The following is a 17,107-nucleotide window of genomic DNA, read 5'->3' as shown; positions in this document are numbered from 1 at the left end:
TATATAAAAATTACAACACATATTCCTCCTAATAAAATAAAGCACAACTAATTAAAATAACCCAGATTAGACTAAAGTCAAGGAACTTGTATTTTCTCAAACGAGAGACGCTAGCATAGTTGACGAAAGCTTCTTCAACACTCTTCAAAAAACATTCATTACTCTTCATTATAGGTATCGTATCTAAATGATAGTGTTTTTGGGATTAGATGACTTTTTTCTTAACTCTGGTTGTGTATGTAATTGATAAGGGTTTAGGGTATTGTTTAGATATTTGAAATTTTTTTGGCAAAATTGGTTAATATATAAGGGATCATGTATGATATATGATAGATTGAAGAAAGTTAGTATGCTTATCTCCCAATTTTTGTGGACTAGGGTTTTGTGGTTTGCTTGAACATAATATTAGATTAAGAAAATTGAAAACAAAACAGAGTAAGGAGAGGTTGAATTTATAGGTTTAGGATATGCAATTTGTATACTACAAGAGGGGGGGGTGAATTGTAGTGTATGTAGACTATGGTAAATTTTGCGGAATTAAATCTACTACTAAGAGAAAAGACACTGAGATAGGCAATGAATAAATTCACTATGTAAAAATGATTTACAATCACTAATACGTTTCCTAGACTCAAGTTCCGTGAGGAACTCAAGTTACCCAACTGTGATCCCTCAATCACAGTTTCTCACACTTTGTGATTCTACTCCGAATCACTTGTACAGTGTAAACAACTCTCTCAAGTCTCACACTTTACAACTCTCACAACCCAAACCCAATTACACAATGATTACAAGTATTTCCTAAAGAACTTAAGAGACTAAGGATGGAAGAAACTTCTCTTTTAAACACTTTGAAACTCTATGCTCAGAATACTTAAGATTGTTTTTCCACACTTTCAAAACTTAACGTTGATCTGTTTTTATAAGGAGTTAAACCAAGCTTCCATCAAATTCCCACTTCCCCCTTAATCCCACGTTCTCTTTGGTTGAGAAGTTGGGATGTAGGCAGAGGAAATTTAGGAACATGATTTCCTTAGCTTGACTCCCAAGTTCAACGTTCTCCTTAATACTAGGAGCCAGTATTTAGCAAGTCAAAAAAATCAGTTATTCAAAAAGATAATTATTTAATAAAAAAGATAATTATTTATTTATTAATTAAAAGATAAATAATTAATTAATTTAAAAAGATAAGTTTTAAATTAATGAATTATTTATTTATTTATAAAATCTTTTTTAAATCTTTTTCAAAACTGATTTTTATCACTTCCTTAAATTAAGGGTTTTGAAAACCGTTTTAAAACTTTCGTTTAAAACTTTCTGAGTCAATCGTCAAGTTCCTTCGGGAACTTCAGGTTCCTTCAGGAACTTCGAGTTTCTTCTTAATTCCTTCCATTCCTTCCAACACTTTTGTTTCTTAAGCTCGTACACTGAGTAACTAAGTATATAGAGTTGTGAGGACATCTTAAAAGCTTGCATTCATCATCAAGTCTTCCAAACTCTGTTGTTCCTACTCCGGAACATGTATTTGTGTACCCGAATCTTTCTGTTCAACCAAGACTCATAAATATCATGTCAGAGTTTGTTTTACGTAAGTCAATCATCAAAATATTAAGGTAGTCAATTCAACAATATTCCCCCTTTTGATGATGACAAACAAAAACAAACTCGGTTAAACAAAACAAACATCCAAGCAATCAGAGTAACCAATACTTAAATAAAACAATTAAATTATTTAAAGCAATAAAATAAACTAAGGATAAAGAAGTCTGCATCATTCATGAAATTAATAAATTATGAAAGTTATACCTTTACTTAAATGATGAAGACTTGAAGGGAATCGGTTTGAGTCCAGCTTTCTGAGTTTGTTCTTCTCTTCCCCCTTTTGACATTATCAAAATGATAGAAAGAGCATGCTATATATAGTACTAAACTACGGAGGGAGTAGTAAATCTGAATTCATGAACGATTAAGCATGCGCACACAGTTCATATGCAACCAAAATGAGAATGTCAATTCCAAAGAGAAAACAAAGCCAGTTCCTTAGTACAAACCGAAACAAAAAAAATTGTGCAAGATAAAACAGAAAATAAAAATTAAAAACAAAACATCACTGTTCAATATAAATAGCAAAAGAGGCTAAGTGATGTAGGCTTAGGCTTTGGGTGTTGTGGAGGTTGTTCAGGTCTGGGCAAGGGTAGATATTCACGAAATGCAGTAAAGCCAAATGGAGAGAAACTAGGTAGGTTAGGATAAGGAACTTGGAGAAGTTTCTTTTGAAAAGGAACATGGTGGTTAGGAACTTCAACGGGATTTATGTCATCTGGGTCAGATTGTGAATTAAGTGTATGTGAACTTCATCCCTTCTTTGCCATCATATCCTTTGTCTCCTTCTGTTCCTTTATCACCCTTAAACTTTTTCTCTCATTTCCTCTTCTGTATTTTTTTTTTTTTTTTTTGATATACCATCAACTTCCTCTTCTAACTCATCTTCTCCCTCAGAAAGATCAGCCACACTTTTGGCCTCATCTTCTTCAACAATATTTGATTCCACCTCAGTTTGTTCCCTCGATTTTCCAACAAAAATAGTTACACCATTTTCTACTTTAAGATTCAATTCAAACAATGCCCTTTCACCTGAAGTATTTTCTGTTTCAGAGATATATGGTGGGATGTTGCAAGAGTAATTCCAAAACACTGAAATATGAAAGAAAGTAAGGGGCCATATGGTATGGTGTATTTGGAACAAAGGTAGGTTCCTGTTCAAAAGAAACATGAGCAGCAGGAAAGTATACAGGCACATCAGGGACAGTGTAGGTGGAGTGGTGGTATGGTGGGAGTTTTTATGGTGGTTTGGGTGGTAATTGAAATGGTGAAGATGGATGGTGAAGTGACGTTTTTTAGGTGGAATGAATTTGGGTAAGTGTGTGAGTGGGGTGAAAGGATATGACGGTTGAGGGTTGAGTGGAGGGGTTTTGAGTTTTTAATTTGTAATTTTATTGAACAATGATAAAATTTAAAATTAAAAAGATAATAAAAAAAATCTAATGGAGAAAGAAAAAAAATCTTTTTGTATTTTTGAGTATAGGATTAATGATAATAAAAAGAATTAGAAAAAGATAACAATAAGAAAATTATGGAAATAAAAAGAAAATTAATGATGATAAAAAAATAAGAAAAAGATAAAGAATAAAAGGATAAAAAAAAATTAAATAGTTTGCCAGGAAATTACGTGAGGTAATTTACTGGTCAACATGTACAGAGGTTTGTTACTTTAACAAAAAGGAACTTGGAAACAACATGGCTCAATTTGTCTTCTTCGTTAACATAATCATATGATCACACACAAAATAGAATTGCACACTCTTTCATTGCAAGATTCAAGATTATGTTTTTCACACCAAGGTTATATATAGCAATGCTCAGTCGTTTTACTAAGACATACCTTGGGGTTCCATGAAGAACTGCTCAGTTCAGCTTTATCATTCCAAGTTCCAATCGCATCTTTTCGAATTTTTCTCTACTCAAGGGCTTAGTAAGAATGTCAGCAATTTGATATTCAGTTTGTACAAAATCTAATCTTATAGAGCCCTTTTCCACATTATTTTTTAAGAAATGATGCCTTACATGAATGTGCTTTACACGTGAGTGGTGTATTGGATCTTTTGATATGCAAATAACACTAGTATTATCACAATATATGGGAACACATTCAAGAACTATGCCAAAATCACGTAGTTGTTGTTTTATCCACAACAGTTGTGAGCAACATGTAGCAGCTGCTATGTATTCTGCTTCTGCTGTGGATAGAGCAACTGTATTTTGTTTCTTGGAACTCCAAGAAACTAGACATGAACCTAGGAATTGGACCATACCTGATGTACTTTTTTTGTTTACCAAGTCCCCAGCATAGTCGGCATCAGCAAACCCATAAAGATCGTATGTGTCACTTCTTAGGTAGAATAAACTCAAGTCGTCAGTTCCTTTGAGATATCTCAGTATTCTCTTGATGGCTGTTAGATGCGATTCTTTAGGATTTGATTGGAACCTAGCACACAGACCAACACTAAAAGAAATGTCAGGTCTACTTGCAGTTAAGTATAGTAGAGAACCAATCATACCTCTGTACTTTGTCATGGTCCACACAAGTTCCTGAGGGATCTTCGTCTAACCTAGAATTAGTTCCTATAGGAGTGTGGTTAGTCTTTGCGCTGTCAAGGTTATACTTTTTCAGGAGTTCCTTGACATATTTTTGCTGATGTATAAATATTCCTGATTCTGTTTGTTTGATCTGCAGTCCTAAAAAGAAATTGAGTTCTCCCATCATGCTCATTTGGAACTCACTGCACATCAAGTCAGCAAAGTACTTGCACAAAGATTCGTTAGTTGCACCAAATATAATATCATCAACATAGATCTGCAAAACTAAGAGATGAGTTCCTTTAGATTTTAAAAACAAAGTTTTATCAATTTTTCCTCGTTTAAAATCATTTTCCAAAAGGAACTTGGACAGTCTTTCGTACCATGCTCTTGGAGCCTGTTTTAGCCCGTAGAGAGCCTTATCAAGTTTAAAAACATGGTTTGGAAAGTTTGGATTCTCGAATCTAGGGGGTTGATTGACGTAAACTGTTTCTTTTAATAAACCATTCAAAAACGCACACTTTACGTCCATCTGATACAGTTTAAAACCCATAAAAGCAGCAAAAGATATTAAAATTCTAATAGCCTCAAGTCTAGCAACAGGAGCAAATGTTTCCTAAAAAACAATACCTTCCTGTTGGTTATATCCCTTTACAACCAACCTAGCCTTATTTCTTACAATTGTACCATATTCATCAAGTTTGTTTCGAAAGACCCATTTTAAACCTATGACCTTTTTATCTAGTGGCTTAGGTTCAAGATGCCATACCTGATTTCTTTTGAATTCATTAAGTTCCTCTTGCATGGCTATAATCCAGTCAGGGTCTTCTAAGGCTTCTTTATGGTTGCGAGGTTCCAAAGTAGATAGAAAAGCATTGAAGGCACAGAAGTTCCTCATTTGCGATCTAGTCTGAGTTCCTTTGCATAAGTCACTAATAATTTTGTCCAGTGGGTGTGACTTTTGGTGCTTCCAAGGTTTGGGCTGGAAGGTTTGGATAGTAACTCGACTATTCTTATTTTCTGAGCCAGTTGCTTCTTCTTCAGTGATTTCCTCTTGTGTTATTGGTTCCTCGGCAGGTTCTTCAATTTGAGGCTGTTTTGTCGAAGGAACTTCAGTCAGTATGTCGAGTTCCTTCTCCGGATTTTCATGACTTTCATTTACTCGAGTTGGCTGCTTATTTGGAATTATTGCATCTTCTTCTTGTTCTTGAGAACGTACTAGACCAATTTCAAAGTCATAGTCCTCATGTTCCTGTGTACATGGAAGTGGATTAGTTTCATCAAATATAACATGCACACTTTCCTCAACACACATAGTACATTTATTTTAAACTCTATACGCTTTACTGTTAGTAGCATATCCAAGAAATACGGCTTCATCACTTCTTTCATCAAATTTCCCTATGTTTCTTTTACCATTATTATGCACAAAACATTTACAACCGAATGCTCTAAGATGAGATATGTTCGGTTTTCTGCCTTTCATCAGTTCATAGGGTGTCTTATTTAATATAGGCCTTAGCATGACACGATTTATAATATAACAGGCTGTATTCACGGCTTCTGCCCAGAAGTTCCTTGGAAGATCGCTGGCTATTAACATGGTTCGAGCCATGTCTTCTAAGGTTCTGTTCTTCCTTTCCACAACTCCATTTTGCTGTGGAGTTCTTGGAGCTGAGAAATTATGACTTAAGCCTTGTTCCCTGCATAAATCATCAAAATTAAAATTCTCAAATTCAGTGCCATGATCGGATCTAAGGTGTATCAGTTGATGACCTGTGGACTTTTGAATTCTCCTGGAAAATGTAACAAACTTGTCAAAAGTCTCATCCTTACTAGACATAAAAATAACCCATGTAAATCTAGAATAATCATTAACAATTACTAAGACGTACTTCTTTCCACTTCTACTTTGAATTCTCATAGGACCACATAAATCCATATGAATTAACTCTAAGGGTTTCGTGGAACTCACCATCTTCTTGGATTTAAAGGATGTCCTGACCTGCTTTCCTTTTACACAAGCGTCACAAATTTTGTCACATAGGAACTTGATTGAAGGAAGTCCCTCTACCAAGTTCCTTGTTCTTAACTTATCAATCAAAGAGAAACTTGCATGACCAAAACGTTTATGCCACAGTAAAGGATCATCCTCAATGACACTGAGGCAAGTTAAGTTGTTCCTCGGAACTGTATTGAGATCCACTGTATAAGTGTTTCCTTTCCGAGTTCCTTCCAGCAAAACTTTCCCAGTGTCATTCTGAATGATGCTACATTTTTCAGAATCAAAACTTACAGAGTTTCCTTTATCACAAAATTGTGATATGCTTAATAAGATGTGTTTGAGGCCCTCGACTAAAAAAACATTATCAATAGCTTGGGAACTTGACCTTCCAACTTTTCCTACGGCAACAATGTTGCCTTTCTTGTTATCACCAAAGGTCACTGTTCCTCCTGTATAGGCCGTCAGAGAGAGAAATCTTGATTCATCTCCTGTCATGTGCTTGGAACAACCACTATCGAGGTACCATTGGTTGTTCCCCCTCACTACGACCTGCAAAAGAAACTAAGGGTTAGATTCAGGAACCCCATCTTTCATGGGTTCCTTTGTTGATACAGCAAACTCATTTTTCTTTTGCCATACATAAGCTATATTTTTAGTGGACTTAAGTTCCTTTCTTTTGCAATCAGTATCTTTGTGTCCTGACTTGCCACAGAAGGAACACACAGCCTCACTAGGGAGTTCCACATACTTTTTCTTTTTACCACTGTTCTTCTTTTTGTGGTTGAAACCCAAACCCTCTGTCCTTCTGGTTTGAGCTTCAGATATCCACTTTGGAACTCCCATGTGGATTGCACTTTTGTTGTTTCTAGCTCTTTCTAAATCCTTTTCAAGGGATTCATTTTTGTCTTTAGTAACCTGCAATTCTTTTTTCAAATTTTCAAGATCATCATTAAAGGTTACTAAAGGCAATTGAAGAGCATTATTAGAATCAATGTTAGTGCATAACAATTTATACTGAGTCAATTCAACATTTAATATGATATTTTCATTTTCGACTCTTTCCAATGTTTCCTTTAGCATAGAGTTTCTATCTAGCAAATTAAAGAATCTTCCCTGAACATCTGTTCTTGAACTATTCAAATATTTCATATGATCCTTATAGATTTCTAGAGCTTTTTCATTTTGTCCAAGTTTAAGACATATTTCTTTATATTCATCCAAAGTTTCTATGAGCAAAGAAATTAATTTGTCTTTTGATAGAGATTTCAGAAATTTAGGTTCGAGATTTACCTCCTCTGACTTTTTAGCAGACACACTGTGTTTAGCCATCAAACACAGGTTTGCCGTCTCTTCTTCCGTGGATTCTTCTTCATCCTCGGAACTTGTGTCTCCCCACGCAGCTATCATGGCTTTCCTGTAATCAGATTTTGAAAAGTTTGGAGTATTAGATTTTCCGTGTTCCTTCATTTTGCCTTTTCCTTTTTTTGATTCCCAGAGAGGGCATTCCTTGATGAAGTGATCTGTGTTCCCACATTTGTGGCATCCTCCAGTTTCCTTGGAATATTTGTTTTTCTTGAAGTTCCTTTTCTTTTGGTCACCAAACCTTTTGTTGCGGTACAACTTTTTTAGCTTCCTGACTAGCATGGCAACTTCTTCCTCTCCAGATTCGGAATCCTCTTCACTTGGTTGGACAACCTTTAGAGCAATTCCTCGGCTCTTTGAACTTTCTTGGCTTTTGTTTGATAGGTGAAGCTCATGAGTTATTAAGGAACCTGCAAGTTGTTCAAGGTTGAAAGTTGTAAAGTCCTTTGATTCCTGCAAAGCTGCCACTTTGGATCTCCACCGTTCATCTTCAGGAAGACTCCTTAGAATTTTGCGTACCTGTTCATCCATAGGAATAACTCTACCAAGAGAAACTAATTCATTAGTAATATTTTTAAAACGAGTAAATATTTCTTGAATAGTTTCTTTTGAACCCATTTCAAAACGTTCATATTTAGAAAGCAGTATATCAATTTTAGAACGTTTAACTTCATGAGTTCCTTCGTGGGTTATTTCTAGTAAATCCCATATTTCTTTTGCTGTTTTACATCCCATAACACGAGTGTGTTCATCTGGCCCTAAACCCCAAACTAGGAGTTTTTTAGCAGTAGCATTAATCTCTTTCTTCTCAAAGTCGCTTCTATCGTATTCAGAAATAGGTTTAGGAATTACCTCGTTTTCTGCATTGGTCTTTGTTACCTCGTAATCTCCTACCTCGATAGCTCGCCAGACTTGATAATTCTCGGACTGTATGAACATCTCCATCCTCGTCTTCCAATAGGCGTAGTACTTCTCATTGAAGAGTGGAGGTCTTTGTGTAGAATAACCTTCAGCTAGTCTCTCGTCCTTCGACATTGTTCCTCCAGGAACTTGACTCGACAGGGCTTCCTGCTTTTCCGAGTTCCTTGCTCTGATACCAATTGATAGAACAATGTATACTACAAGAGGGGGGGGGGGTGAATTGTAGTGTATGTAGACTATGGTAAATTTTGCGACATTAAATCTACTACTAAGAGAAAAGACACTGAGATAGGCAATGAATAAATTCACTATGTAAAAATGATTTACAATCACTAATACGTTTCCTAGACTCAAGTTCCGTGAGGAACTCAAGTTACCCAACTGTGATCCCTCAATCACAGTTTCTCACACTTTGTGATTCTACTCCGAATCACTTGTACAGTGTAAACAACTCTCTCAAGTCTCACACTTTACAACTCTCACAACCCAAACCCAATTACACAATGATTACAAGTATTTCCTAAAGAACTTAAGAGACTAAGGATGGAAGAAACTTCTCTTTTAAACACTTTGAAACTCTATGCTCAGAATACTTAAGATTGTTTTTCCACACTTTCAAAACTTAACGTTGATATGTTTTTATAAGGAGTTAAACCAAGCTTCCATCAAATTCCCACTTCCCCCTTAATCCCACGTTCTCTTTGGCTGAGAAGTTGGGATGTAGGCAGAGGAAATTTAGGAACATGATTTCCTTAGCTTGACTCCCAAGTTCAACGTTCTCCTTAATACTAGGAGCCAGTAGTTAGCAAGTCAAAAAAATCAGTTATTCAAAAAGATAATTATTTAATAAAAAAGATAATTATTTATTTATTAATTAAAAGATAAATAATTAATTAATTTAAAAAGATAAGTTTTAAATTAATGAATTATTTATTTATTTATAAAATCTTTTTTAAATCTTTTTCAAAACTGATTTTTATCACTTCCTTAAATTAAGGGTTTTGAAAACCGTTTTAAAACTTTCGTTTAAAACTTTCTGAGTCAATCGTCAAGTTCCTTCGGGAACTTCAGGTTCCTTCAGGAACTTCGAGTTTCTTCTTAATTCCTTCCATTCCTTCCAACACTTTTGTTTCTTAAGCTCGTACACTGAGTAACTAAGTATATAGAGTTGTGAGGACATCTTGAAAGCTTGCATTCATCATCAAGTCTTCCAAACTCTGTTGTTCCTACTCCGGAACATGTATTTGTGTACCCGAATCTTTCTGTTCAACCAAGACTCATAAATATCATTAGTTAGAGTTTGTTTTACGTAAGTCAATCATCAAAATATTAAGGTAGTCAATTCAACATCAGATTATAGAATTTTGGTGATCAACAATCTCTAACGATGAAAAGTGAAAGGTGAGTTCCAAAATGATGAAAAATACGAAAGGTGAATCTCCAAAAATGCATTTTACTCATTAATTGATCATCATAATACATTACTATACGTATACCTATGTTGTATTTTGATTTTTAATGTTTTTATTATTATTTATTATTATTTTTTTAATATATAATAATTATTTTAATGTATTTAAAAATTATATAAATATTAAAATACGGTTTATTGGTTTACGGTTTGGTTTGGTTTATAATTTTTGAAAAACCAAATCAAACCGTAAACCATATTTACAAAAAATCCTAAACCAAACCATATTATTATAACCCGTAAATCAAATCAAACTGCTAAAATATGATTTGATCCGGTTTAGTTACGATTCAGAACAAACTGTATACAACCCTAAATGTCATGTATCAATTATATATATTTGAGTCGCTGTCAATATTGATGGTCGATGGATTGTACGATGGACATTTGTGTGTTCGTGGTTTGGTGTGGTATGAATCGAGATCTAATTATTTTGGATTTTTTATGCATTACGAACAAGATAAAATTTTGTCTTGATTAAGGGTTTATTAAGGATTATTTTGTTGTTTTGTTTGCACATAATTATACCACTTTTGTGGTGGTTTGCTTAATGTTGGATAAAGATATTACGATAATTAGGTAGTGATCGGGTTTAAGGTTAAAACAAGTGGATTTTTAATTGATTGCATGTGAGAAAGTTTTAGTAATTATGTTGATACTGATTTTTGATTGTTTGCAATGGATTTTGATAATTAGTAAAGGAGATATGAGAACTTAAGTGGGGATTGCATTGTTTCTGTCATGTTAAAGCTACCCTAACTTTTTTAAAGGATGTTTAAATTAGGGGAAGCTTCTCTAGTCAAGGCATGGTATGGGTCACGAAAGAGATCAGTTAGATAGATGTACTTGGTATTTTTTTTTTACAAGATAAGAGGATTGGATGAATGAAAATTCATAAGCTTATTATCTCCCATCATGTGATTTATTAGATCCTAAGATCGATTCTCACCCTGTCCTTTGTGACTCTCTAAAGATGAAAAAAAAAAGAAAAGAATATGATGTATGCCAAGAGAGTACGTCATTGCTCTTTAAGAAGAATGTTGATAATGTGTTGTACACTTACAAACTCATGTTTTCACCCGAGCTTGTTAGATTTAATGTAAATTAAATAACACGATTTCACATATTAAGTTATTTTTTTTTGTTTTAAATTGTAATCGTTATTCTTGAAGAACTGAGGTTGCAAGCTAGAGGAACAAGTCATGGCCTTTGCTTTTTTTACTTTTTGCATGCACCTTAATTAATTATTAGTGAGTTGTGATATTGACATTGTTTCTCAAAATTTGATCATTTTCCAAATTTGTAGCATTGAAAAAAGCTCACTCAATCACCAATTCACCATATGCATACGTTTTTACTCTTTATTATCTTCGATTTTTTTGGAGGAAAAAATAATGGACTTTAATTGCACTTTCTCTTATCCTATTATCCATTTATTATCTCACATAAACTACAAGCCTACAAGTAGGATCGATTAATGTTTTCTATGGCCCAATTAGCATAATTGGAAAGTTTGAAACTTCTTCATTAAGACTAGAATTAATGGAATCATCTATACGTGGATGCCACTTAGGTGTTATAGGTAGTACTTGATGTACTATATTAGAAGGGGGGGGGGGTTTGGATTACCTTAAGATAAGAGATTTTATCTTCCAAATTCTATTAAATAAAAGTTTTTGGCGATAAGGATTTCCTTTATTATTGCGAAATTGTATTGTTGAATTAGTCAATACGTCTTTTTCGTCACATCGATGCTATGAGACTCAAAACCAACTCTATTTTCGTAAGTATTTTTTTTGAGTGAGATTTGAACGTCCAAGATCCAACCCCTTTGCTTACTTTCAAATGTTCTTGCGTCAATCTATTATGGTCTTTCTCCTAATCTTACTTACTAAAGATAAAATGAGGATATATATGATTGAATAGTCTACATTCATTGGTGATTTTATGCAAATTGTTTCTTTACATCCACAAAAATATTTCCTTTTAAGTATCCTGATCAAATCTCAACAATCCTCATGATTTTTACAACAATGTTTTAGTTCACCTACATTTTGTTGCTTTGGCCTCTGTATCATTAATGTATTAGGCAAAATCAATGCTACTTAGATTGTATGATGATCTTAAATATAGATTCTTTGTCTCCCCAAATGGCACTGTCTGGAATTCACCAGCTAACAACAATGCAATTTATGATCCATGCTCATCACCACACTAGTCTCAGCTTATTTATGCCCGTGGATTGTGGTCCAATTTACCAAGCTCGTACTATTAACACATCTATAAGAATTAAAAGTAAATGGTATAAACGACATTTAATTTGATACCTTAGGTACCAGACCATTATATATTAAATATCAAAGATTTTTGCCAACTACATTACTCCAATCATTTAATTAGTCAACAATGAATCTATAAGTAATTGCTAACTACTAATTAATAAATTAAATTAATTCAAGAGTGAATAATTCATACACATTATTCTTCATGATTTAACATAGCAGAGAAAACTTTAGAATTTTTTCATAGACATTTTTTCATAGAAAACCATAAAGTTATCCAAAAAGATAAAACACTACATATCCCTTAATCTAGAACAGAATATTGAAGTAATTGAACTACAAAACCATGATACAAATTACTGAAATTAGCCAATTTAAACAAATCGTGAAGGAATGAAATCAAATTAAAAATTTAAAACGAGAATGAGAGATTGAGAGGAATACCTGAGAAAGTGAGAAGGGTGAGAGCACCGGCGAGAGTGACGCCTGGACGGCGGCGACGAGCGACGAGTGACGGGCTGACGGCGAGTCGACGAAGGATTGAAGGAATAGAGTATTAAAGTGGCCAGGTTTCGTGATGACTGAGGACTTGCGACGAGCGACGAGCCGACGACTGACGCTGTGACGGTGGACGGTGGGCGACGGTCAGGCGACTTCAGTCGGCGGCGATTTAGGTTTGAGAAGGTTGAGGTAGAGTGAACTCGTGAAGAGGAAGATTGAAAGCAGTAGGGTTTGAGAAAAAAGAAACTGAGGGAGTTGGGCTGGAATAACAAAAGGGCTTGTCCAAAATAAAACGGGTCGTGTCATAGGGAGACACGGTCCGTGTCCATGACGTATTTTTTTTTTTAAAAAAAGGGACACGGATTTTGAAGTGTCGGACACGTATCGCACCGTGTCCCACCCGTATCGGTGTCGGACACGCGTGTCGACACGGACACCTCAGCTAGGTGGCGTGTCCGTGCTTCACAGGTTACTGCTACTTCCCAATTCCCACAGCCATCCCTCCCCTAGTCCCCCTTCCCCCTGCACCGCTCCATCATCCCTGTCGCCCTCTCTTTTCCCTTCCCTTCCCCCATCAATCCCACCCAAACCGTCAACCCAATTTCCTGAGCTTCAAATACTTCCCTCTGCAAAATTTCGCAAAAAGGTGTCTTGGGTTTTGTGTACAAATCTGAGATGGTGTTAAAGATTGAAGTTTTTTGAAATTTTAGAAGAAAATCTGAGATTTTAAGGGTTGTGGGTTGATCAGAAAAGGGAGAGGAAATGGGGAGGGATGTACAGAAAGGAAGGGAAAAGAAAGGGGTGGCCGGGAAGGCGTATAGAGAGGGGAAGGGGCAGAGAATGGCCGGAAAAGAAGGGCAAGGGGGAGCAGTAATCGGAATAGGGAGGGCAAGGGGGGGGGGTGGTAACTGAAAAAGGGGAGGGGATGGCTAGATAAGGGAGGGATGGCCGAAAAAGGGAGGGATGGCCGGAAAGGGAGCTTCGCTTGCCGAAATCAATGGAGGAAGGGAAAGGGCAAGACCATCTCCAATGGTGAGACTCATTGGAGTTTTTTTAAGAGAGAGAGAGAGTATTTTTTGCAAAGGATGCCAATAAGTTGGTATCTAAAGTTAAATACTCAAAAAGAAAGTTGCTAAGTTTAGATACTCAACTTTGAGCCTTAATTGACAAAAAAAGTGGGGCCTTATTAATTTTATATTGGTTTATTTATTTATTTAACTTTTAATGGTTTTATAAAAACTTAAAATTGTTTATTTAATTGGATGTAGTGGGCCAAATTGGACAATGACATTAGCATACTTGAAGAGAGTCTCACTATTGAGAAATTATATATCACATGAGTTGCTAAATTGAGAAGTAGGATGAGTATCACTATTGGATGTAAATAACAACTCATTTTGTATTTTAATACCTAAAGTTGAGCGTCACCATTGGAGATGTTCTAATATTCTTAATTAAAAAAAGTAAAAAAAGGTAAAAAAAAAAAAAAAAAAAATTATTATTTTTTAGAATGTAAATTAATTTTTTTAAAAAATTATATTTTGACGAATCAAAACGTGACATGTGACAAGTGAAGTATGTCAATTATTTAAGAATGGAAAGCGAACACGGAAAATTGTATAATAACAAAGCTTCATAGATCGCACACTTAGTGCATGGCCATATATATGTGGTATGTATTGGGCCAGTCAACTTCAAATCCTATACACAATAAAGTCCTACACTTAGAGTCACATGAATTGTCCTACTCCAACACCTTCTTTTGCCTAAGTCTTTTCCAAAGCCCGAGCCAAGCACAACCTTTTGCTTTTGGTGAAACACATTTTTTTGACAAAACAACTTTTTACCCATTCCATGTGTTGCACATCACACTTGAGAAGTGAGAGCACTATATTAGAACTCATCAAAGTGTCGGGCCGGGCCAATTCGGGTCAAACATTAATTTAAGTTGGGTTTTATAGGGCTTTAGGCCAACGGAAATCTGGGTTTTGGGCCATATGGGCCGGGCTTTTGAGGACCAAATTCGAGACTAGCCCTTAAGACCGGGCATTAATAGGTACGTTATTTTAACATTAGCGTAGGGCTTATAATATGTTTAAGATGACCTCAAGTATATTCCTCGTATGTTGTTTTGCACAAGTTGTACAATTAGACAAGCAAACTTTTTCGTACTTATTACTAGAATCGATAAGGCATATATAGACATTGTAGCCATTGTTAATTAAACGATACAAAAATTTGGTATGTTGCTACGTTATTTCCCGGCAAATGGCAGTTATTGTCAAACTGCCTAATCTAGACCGTGAAGGTAGACATCAATTGATAAATTTTCCAAAGCCAAATGTTGAAGTTACTTGGTGAGTGTTCAACTAATTTTGGTTTTTTTCAATCCATTATTATGTAATGTAAATCTGGTTGTTTTCATCACAGATACACTTATCATAGGAGAACGATGTGCAACAAATCAAAATAGATGTGTGCGTCATCTTGATAATGATAGAATTGACTAACAAAGCAATTTTACAAATGGTGATATACTTTAATGATGTATACTTTGCATATATAATGAGAAAAGTCCAATTTCCAGCCGGTGTAACGTATGTGATGCGTCTAGTCACTATTGTTGACAATAGAGCGTTCTAATGTAGATATTGAATTTCAATTGATACATACTGTTTCGGTTGAAAACAATGGGACCTTGCCGAAGGTCCGCAGAAATGGAGAAGACTGGATTCGATCCAAGTTGTGTTGGGCCGAAGGTTTCCTGCACAGTGAACACACGTAAACTAGCCTCGGGGGAGTTTCCGAGGAAGGCCCCTCCGATGCTAAAATCAGTACAATGTGTAAAAGGAAGACACTATGCAAGAGAGTTTGTAGCTTGAGGCTTTTGTGGAATATTTCTGAATGCAAAAATGAGCATATGAATTGGAATATTAGTGTATATCTCGTGAATGTGTCAATATGATGGCTTTTATACCTCATCATACATGAAGAGGTTGGGCTTTAGCCCAATTGGCTTACTTTGTGGGCTGACCTTTGACTTTTGAGCAATTGGAGAGTTGAACCTTGACCTTGGGCTTTTAATTGGATCATTTAGTGCTCAGGCCCAATTTTGACTAAATTGGACCCAAACAACTTGCCCCCCAGACCCGATTTGGAAGGATGACGGGTCGGGTTTGATTTAACTCAGAAAAGGAGGGAAGTAAATGATTTAATTGATCCAAAAATTTGAATTTAAACCGTAATTAATGAGATAACAACGGTTAATGATTTGCGGAAGTTGGACGGATAATGGGCAGTTTAATCACAAGACATGTGTTTAATGGTTACTTAGTGGGTATTTAAGAGAAATTAAAGCACAGACTCTTCGTATCCCGTACCTGGAGATATAAACAGAGGCGCGTCATTCTCCTCACTTATTCACCAACACAAACCCAGAATTCTTCGAGAGAGAAACCAAGAACCCGCATCAAAACTTCGCAAATTCCCCGAGCATTGAGCTTAGAAACTGAGACTTGCCACTACGAACTCGTAAATCGGCAACTTTCGCTTCAGATTAAGGTAAATTCCTTTGATTTCAGTTTATTTTTCTTCGAATTCGAACTCCTTCCCCTTTTCTTTCGACTTTTCTCTTCGAAATAATCCATGGCAAGAGGAGTTAGAGGTAGAGCCCGTGCTCCAAGAAGAGCAAGGCCGATTCCCGATCCTAGGAACAGGATTGGGACCTGGAATGGTCAAAGGCCGGAGTCTGACCCTGCTGAAGGAATTAGGGCGACCCCCCTTTCCTCGGCTCCTCCTCAAAGAACGGATGAGCCGAGCGCCTCTGGACGGGATGATGAAGTTCCCGCTGTCCTTTGGGATATCCTCCCTGGGTTTTCAGAGTGGGAGAATGCCGAAGTCGTTTCGGCCATGATAAAGAACCGCCCCTACTCATGGTGGGTAGAGAACGCCGATCAATATCGATTTGCCGAGCAAATTGAGTTGCATTACGGCATTTTTGAAGCTGATGGATATTGGTGCCGAATGCCCTCAGCATCCGATAGAATCCATCGTCCACCCCCGGGGTATGTGGGGGTGTACACGAGACAGCTTCAGTATGGGCTGAGGTTCCCTTTGGACGTTTTCGTCCGAGACTTGCTGATCCATTACAACATTTCCCTATGTCAGCTAACCCCCACCAGCATCCGAAGGGTGATGACATACTTATGGGTCTGCAAGTTCTTCAAGTACGTGCCGAACCTGCACTGCTTCAGAAAGCTCCATCGGCTAGTGCCAAATATTCAAAGTGGGCACGGAAGCCATGGTTCTGGGTGGTATCGGATTGAGTCCCGGCCCCAATACTTGACCATGTGGCCAAATGACTCTTCAGACAAGGACTGGAGAGGTCAATGGATTTGGGTTAGGGCACCCACAGATCCGGGCCACCCT

At 36.2% G+C, this 17,107-nt stretch overlaps 2 protein-coding genes across 2 annotated transcripts; both read right to left on the bottom strand.

Annotated features, from left to right (window-relative positions):
* Positions 1-2,114: 2,114 nt before the first annotated feature.
* LOC110692355 lies at positions 2,115-6,637 on the bottom strand. Its single transcript, XM_021869361.1, has 7 exons — positions 5,952-6,637; positions 5,696-5,840; positions 4,907-5,389; positions 4,521-4,669; positions 3,873-4,045; positions 2,464-2,694; positions 2,115-2,320 (listed from the first exon to the last, which is right to left on the bottom strand). The coding sequence occupies exons 1-7, from the start codon at positions 6,635-6,637 to the stop codon at positions 2,115-2,117; spliced, it is 2,073 nt and encodes a 690-aa protein (XP_021725053.1).
* A 66-nt stretch (positions 6,638-6,703) lies between these two features.
* Positions 6,704-8,539, bottom strand: LOC110692354. The gene has a single exon (XM_021869360.1). The coding sequence runs from the start codon at positions 8,537-8,539 to the stop codon at positions 6,704-6,706; it is 1,836 nt and encodes a 611-aa protein (XP_021725052.1).
* Positions 8,540-17,107: the final 8,568 nt, after the last annotated feature.

This window comes from Chenopodium quinoa, unplaced genomic scaffold, assembly GCF_001683475.1.
Source record: "Chenopodium quinoa cultivar QQ74 unplaced genomic scaffold, ASM168347v1, whole genome shotgun sequence".
NCBI classification, from domain to species: domain Eukaryota; kingdom Viridiplantae; phylum Streptophyta; class Magnoliopsida; order Caryophyllales; family Amaranthaceae; genus Chenopodium; species Chenopodium quinoa.
Note: the sequence above shows the minus strand (reverse complement) of the source record. Positions and strands in the feature narration are given on the sequence as shown.

Excerpts from the sequence above, each read along its gene's own strand:
- LOC110692355 (XM_021869361.1), bottom strand. The coding sequence starts at position 6,637 with ATGACAGGAGATGAATCAAGATTTCTCTCTCTGACGGCCTATACAGGA. Across the intron at positions 4,670-4,906 it reads ATGAATTCAAAAGAAATCAG|ATGGACGTAAAGTGTGCGTT; the intron begins GTATGGCATCTT and ends AAACTGTATCAG. Across the intron at positions 4,046-4,520 it reads AAACAGGCTCCAAGAGCATG|GTTCCAATCAAATCCTAAAG; the intron begins GTACGAAAGACT and ends TCTGTGTGCTAG.
- LOC110692354 (XM_021869360.1), bottom strand. The coding sequence starts at position 8,539 with ATGTCGAAGGACGAGAGACTAGCTGAAGGTTATTCTACACAAAGACCT.